This window comes from Diplotaxodon limnothrissa, linkage group LG1, assembly GCF_057381915.1.
Source record: "Diplotaxodon limnothrissa isolate DT_005_m linkage group LG1, D_limnothrissa_male_GT1.1, whole genome shotgun sequence".
NCBI lineage: Eukaryota > Metazoa > Chordata > Actinopteri > Cichliformes > Cichlidae > Diplotaxodon > Diplotaxodon limnothrissa.
This window is the reverse complement of record NC_140596.1, coordinates 4525247-4531967: the sequence shown is the minus strand read 5'-3', so window position 1 is coordinate 4531967 and position 6721 is coordinate 4525247. Positions and strand designations below refer to the sequence as shown.

The 6721-nt window shown below is 46.3% G+C and overlaps 1 protein-coding gene across 1 annotated transcript in view; it reads left to right on the top strand.

Annotated features, from left to right (window-relative positions):
* Positions 1-2768: 2768 nt before the first annotated feature.
* LOC146639282 (neural-cadherin-like) overlaps positions 2769-6721 on the top strand; it is a 347375-nt gene continuing 343422 nt past the window's right edge. The window contains exon 1 of the mRNA XM_085358982.1: positions 2769-3906. Coding sequence (XP_085215108.1) covers positions 2769-3906 — 1138 coding nt within the window. The remainder of the gene's footprint in view (positions 3907-6721) is intronic.

The window sequence follows — 6721 nt, the reverse complement described above, 5'->3', positions numbered from 1 at the left end:
TTGATATATGTTAAATTGTCAATATGACAAAGGAGGAATCCATCTTAAACAACCTAATACAGAGCAAAAATAATTCAATATGTGCTGAAGCTCTTGCACATTATTAAAATAAAATACAGGATTTATCAAGTCCAGAATAATACATAAAATAAACATAATGAAACTGCTTTATCAATGAACAGTGGTTAAGTAATGGCCCAATAAGAAATCTGAATTCAACAAGTCTACCTGAGTAATATAATGGTTACTCAGAAAGAAGCTAATACTGCCAGCGCGTCTACTGTGCCTCTTATATAATGGTAGCTGGGGTAGGCTCCAGCCTCCACTGGATATGCAGTTAAAGGAATGAATTGGTGGAGTTGGAAAATCAGAATGTCAAGGTCAAAATGACCTCTCTGCAACGAAAAACAAGTCTGTTTATTTTTTTAATCCAGCATTTCTGTATGCTGTTATATATATTCTTGAAAACATCCATCCATCCATACCCCGACCACATTTCAGACACACTGCCTTACACTCTCGTTTATTAGCATAGTTAAAACTGATTCGCAAACTGACAAGCTGAAACAGAACAATACAGAAATAAAAGCAACATAATGTAAAACACAAACTATAAAGTAAAATATAATAAAATATGACTAACCTAACACAATTCAAGATTCAGGGTTCATTTCATAAAATAAGAGCAATGAATAAAATTAATAAAATACAGAAATGCTTTAATGTTTAAATGTGATCTGTTCACTGTGAGTTCAGCTCAGTGTGGAAGTCTCTACTGGGGACTGTTTCACCATTTGTGCGCACCTCCTCTGCTCCCCACGGAGATAAAGTGAAGAAGATACAGGTGATGATGATCCTTGAACTGATTACAACTCATTACATTACTTTAAGTGCAATAAAATTTTATTTTAGTTTTCACAAAGGAGCTGTCCAATGTGTCCAGGCACTATGGAATTTAGTTTTATTTTGTTTTTCCATGACTTTTTCTCTGCTCTGACCCACACAGACAACAACTTCTATTTTTGTACTCTGGCGTTTCCTCTCCCGCTTTAATGAAATTCAGCATGTCTCACTTCATTCACCAGGAAAACTTGGTGGATGAGCAAGTGTGGCTGGAGCTGATTGGTGAAGGAAGGACCATATTGCATACTTATGTATAATAATCTGTAAATGAAAATATGATTGTTTTTTCAAATTTATGTATTTTTTGCATCAACATAGATTCATTTGAGGGGCTTGAGTTGTTTGTAGTTGTGTGTTTCATTAGGAGAAAACAATTAATGCAGACAAGGATACAAGCTGTACATTTTTTACACTTATCACAGTTATTTGCTAATTCCTGGGTGTGATTTAGACTTGGCGTGATGATTACATTTAGGTTAAAGTCCTCATTGTTGTCTGTGGTCAGTTATGAATAGATTGGGTGTATATCCTTTAACATTAAAAATGGTTTTATTTAATTCTAGTTATACTGGAAAGGGAATTCACCTTCACATTGATGTTAGATTTTATGCTAAACACCAGCCTGATTGAATTTATGAACACAGTTTTTTTTGTGTAAAGCCTTAAACTTGTGTTATCCAAGGACTGCTGATGTGAAACTTTTAAAACTGCACAGGTTGCAGTGTTTTAGTGAGTGGGAGTTCAAACAGCACAAAAGCACACAGAAGACAGGCACTCTGGATGAGATAATGACCGTGCCCTGGATCCATAAACAGCTCAAATCTATTATCAGGAATCTACATGAGTGCTGTCAGTATAGTAGTGAATGGTATGTGACCAAGAGACAATATCAGTGAAACCTGGTAAATATAAAGTGAATGTAATATTTGTCAATGTTATATTAAAGTGAACTGTTCTCATTTCGCTGGAAACTTGCCCACAACATTCACAGACCCCTAGGGACTAAACAAAAACACAGTGTGAGATGAACACGCTCAAACGGGCCACTTTACTGTGACACAAAGACAGCTCTTGAGTCTTTCTGAGTCCTTTCCAGAAGCTGTAAGCTTTTCTTTTCTGTTTGCCCCTCTGGAGACGTTTTAAAATGATCGATTTTTACATTATTTTAATCCAGTGGACTGACGTGTTATTGGAAAGAGGAGTGATGGATATGGATGTGCAAGACTGGGCATTGATCACTGGGAGAAGGGAGGTCGGGTCGTTTCCCCGAGGATCCCCCTGACACGCACATACTTGCTCGCTGGTGGAGAGTGTTTATGCGCGTGAGCGCGAGCACGCATTAATTCGATGCGGTGCAGCTTTACCGAGAAGTTCATTTCCTATAAGAAATCTGTTGCCGCCGCATATCATTGTAACAAATGAATTTACCTGGTAGCTTTGGCACTGCATGCGTAAAGCAGCCGGTTTTGTGTTATATCCTCCTGATGACCAAACTCTCATCTGCAGATCTGATGCAAAGAAAATTGATTTTCCTCCCTGTAATAAGTGAGCTCCACTTGGAAAGCAGGTCTCTGTGCGGCTGTGTGCAGTTTGCAGCAAGTGGAGGATTAGGTGTGATGCTCATACGAGATCGCTGAGGATCAGCGCACGCAAGACGAAGTGAGAAAGCGTGCAGAGGTAAGCGCGTACTCGAGCTGTAAGCGTTTTTTTCCCCTGGAACGCGCACAGACAGACAGCGCTGCTGGTGAGACGGCAGACCGAGGAGGGCAGGAGAGAAGAAGGACGCACAGCGCAGACGCGTAGAGACAAAGTTCTCCCACATCGAGTTCAAATATGGTGCCAACAAATATGTGCGCTACAATTTCATGAAAGTTGAAGAGACGCACACATGGATTTATGTGAGGCGCGTTAGTGTCGTGGAGCCAAAGAGATATCCAGTCATGATTTGGGTCGTGGTTTTACCATTTTTTATTTCGTGCGCATTCGGGAACAGGACCGTGGAGCAGGTGCCGTTTTTTCACGGCCATGTATTTGAGAACTCGTCCCCGGGCTGCAGGGTCAACGGACTGAGCGTCCCATTAAAGCGACTCAACTCGCAAAGGCTGTGCGGTGCCGGGGAACCCAGCTCCGCGGCAGCGCATCTCAAACTCCTGGGAGAGGGCAGCGAGAATTTCCGTGTCTTTGCGCACCACAAACGGGGACATATTCTACTGAAGACTTCCAGGGTTCTGGACAGAGAGGAGCGTGCCGAATATGCGCTAGGTCTCGGTTTGTGTTGTGGTCAATGCGCGGGACTCTCCCGGGAAGAGGAAGACATGTCTCCACTAGTGTCTGAGGTGGCGTCCATCAAGGTGGACGTTTTGGACACTAACGACCACCAGCCCACTTTCCCCGGAGACGATGTGAAACTGAGCCTCGATGATGCCACTGCGCTCCGCATGGCGATCTACACGGTCACCGCGCGGGACGATGACAGCGGCAAGAACGCCGAGCTCATCTACTTTGCTCTGCCCAGAAACGGGAGTTTCTACGTGGTGCCCAAAACTGGTGACATCCTCCTTGTCGACTCCATCCTCGGCCTGGGTGAACCTATTAAATTTGAAGTGTTTGCCCGGGACCGGGGGTGGCCACCTCGCACAAGCCAGGGCATAACAGTGGAAATAAATCCACGGCAGTGGCCCGTGGCGCCCTCACTAAATCCCCAACCGGGAAAAGGGAAACCGAAATCGCAAGAGAAAGTACCAGCGAGAAAGTCCAGGTCAGTACTGGAATCAGATAGCCCAGTTTTAATCAACGTGTCCGAGGATGCAGGGATCGGTTCAGTGGTGATGAACCTGAACCCGGTGAGGTTTCAGTCGGCCACGTTTGAGCTGGTTGAGCCCGACGTGGAGAGCTCACCGGTCAGCGTAAGTCGGGACACCGGGGACATAATCATAACCCGGAAACTGGACCGAGAGACTGAGCCTCTAGTGGAGATCACCGTCAGAGTGCAGGATAAAAGAGGTGAGCAAAAGGCGATGTGCACGTGTGTGAGTGAGCAGCCCGGTCTGTGGATGTGTGGCAGTGAGAGTAGGAGAGAGAGAGAGTGAGGCTGCAATTGGACAGGACGGTTTGTGTGCGTTCCTTTTGCTACAAGCAGTGCCAAAATCCTAATTTGGACTGACTCTTACTCTTCTATCTTGTGTTTCTTTTCACAATGTAACTTGGTGTATTTTGTCACTTCGTATTGCATGCGTAAATACGCACGAAGATAGTGTGCATTTGCCCAGAGCTTGTATTCAAGATAAGATAAGATAAGATAAGATAACCTTTATTAGTCCCACACGTGGGAAATTTGTTTTGTCACAGCAGGAAGTGGACAGTGCAAGAGTTATGAGGCAAAAATTAGAATACAATAAGAATAAATACAGTACACAACTGTACAGAATAGAATAAAATAAAATACTATATACAGTAGAATAAAATAAAATAAATATACAATAAGATAAAAATAGAATACAAATACAAATACTATATACAACTGAGTAAAAATACAACGATGACAGAAAGGATTATTGCACTTAGTATTATTGCATATGTATGGATGTGTGTGCTTGATCAGTTAAAGTCTTTATTATGGAGTCTGACAGCAGTGGGGAGGAAAGACCTGCGAAATCTCTCCGTCCCACACCGTGGGTGCCGCAGTCTCCCACTGAAGGAGCTGCTCAGTGCTGTCACAGTCTGCTGCATGGGGTGGGAGACGTTGTCCAACAGGGATGACAGCTTAGCCGCCGTTCTCCTGTCACTCACCACCTCCACTGGGTCCAGAGGGCATCCTAGAACAGAGCTGGCCCTTCGGATCACCCTGTTCAGTCTCTTCCTGTCCCCAGCAGAGATGCTGCCGCCCCAGCAGACCACGCCATAAAAGATAGCAGAAGCCACAACAGAGTCATAGAATTTCTTCAGGAGTGGGCCCTCCACTCCAAACGACCTGAGTCTCCGCAGCAGGTACAGCCTGCTCTGCCCTTTCCTGTAGAGGGCGTCTGAGTTATGAGTCCAGTCCAGTCTATTGTTCAGATGAACACCAAGGTACCTGTAGCTGTCCACAGCCTCAATGTCCATACCTTGGATGTTCAGTGGTTGCAGTGGAGAATGCTTGTGCCTGCGGAAGTCTACCACCAGTTCCTTGGTTTTACTGGCGTTGATCTGGAGGTAGTTCAGCTGGCACCAGTCCACCCACAAAGTCTTGAGTCAGTCCTCTGTACTCCTTGTCGTCCCCATCAGTGATGAGGCCGACTATTGCAGAGTCATCAGAGAACTTCTGCAGGAAGCACTGGGTGGAATTGTGGGAGAAGTCTGCAGTGTAGATGGTGAAGAGGAACGGAGCCAGAACCGTTCCCTGTGGGGCCCCCGTACTGCAGACGACCCTGTCCGACACACAGCCCTGAGTCCTCACATACTGTGGTCGGTCGGTGAGGTAGTCCAGGATCCAGGTAGTGAGGTGATGGTCCACTCCAGAGTTCACCAGCTTGTCCTTTAGAACCGAGGGAAGAATAGTGTTGAAGGCACTGGAGAAATCAAAGAACATGATTCTCACAGTGCTTCCAGCGGTCTCCAGGTGAACAAGGGAACGATGTAGGAGGTGAATGACGGCATCATCCGCTCCAATGCCAGGCTGGTAGGCAAACTGAAGTGGGTCCAGTGATGAGCTTATTAGGCGCCGAAGCTGAGCCAGGACCAACCGCTCCAGGGTCTTCATCAGGTGGGATGTCAGAGCCACCGGCCTGTAGCTGTTGAGGTCCTTGGGGCGTGAAGTCTTTGGCACTGGTACAACACAGGAGGTTTTCCAGAGCTGTGGGACTCTTCCCAACCTCAGGCTCGGGTTGAAGAGGTGCTCCATCACCCCACACAGTTGGTCCGCGCAGGACCTGACGACCCTCGAGCTGATGCCATCTGGACCCGCTGCCTTCTTGCCATTAATCCTCCTCAGTTCCCTCCTAACCTGGGTGGTTGAGAGAGACAGGCTGGAGCCTTGTGTTGAGTGTGTATTGGATGCTGTTGTTGGGGGTGGGGAGGAGTGAGCAGGGTGAATAGAGGAGGTGTGAAGTGTCTGAGGTGGAACAGCAGCAGTGGGGGTGGGTGAGTCTGCAGCCGATGTTGCAGACTGCCTCATGGCTGAATCAAATCTGTTGAAGAAATGATTCAGTTCATTTGCCCACCTCACATCCCTCCCAGGCAGAGAGTTCTGCTGTTTGTGGCCCGAGATGGTTCTGAGGCCTCTCCAGACTTCACCAACGTTGTTTTGTTGAAGCTGGTTCTCCATCTTCTGCCTGTAGCTCTCCTTCCCATTCCTTATCAGTCCCCTCAGCTCTCTCTGCGCCCTTTTCAACTCCTCTTTGTCTCTGGATTTGAAGGCCCTCCTCTTCTGCTTGAGGACGGTTTTAATTTCTGGGGTAATCCAAGGTTTGTTGTTGGAGAAACACCGTACAGTCCTGGTAGGTACAGTGTTATCCACACAGAAGTTTATATAGTCAGTAATGCATGTAGTAAGGCTGTCGATGTCCTCACCGTGGTCATCACAAATCACCTCCCACACAGTCGACTCAAAACAATCCTTAAGAGCCTCCTCGCTCTCCTCTGACCATCTCTGTACTGTGCGGGTGGCTGGTGGCTCCCTGCGCACTAAGGGCTCATACACAGGGACAAGGTGCACCAGGTTGTGATCAGATCTGCCCAGGGGAGGGAGAGGTGATGAACTGTATGCCTCTAAGGAAGGAAAAGGAAACTGCGATGGAAATTGCTCGATTTAAGATGATTTTCGTTTTTTGATTTTAGATAT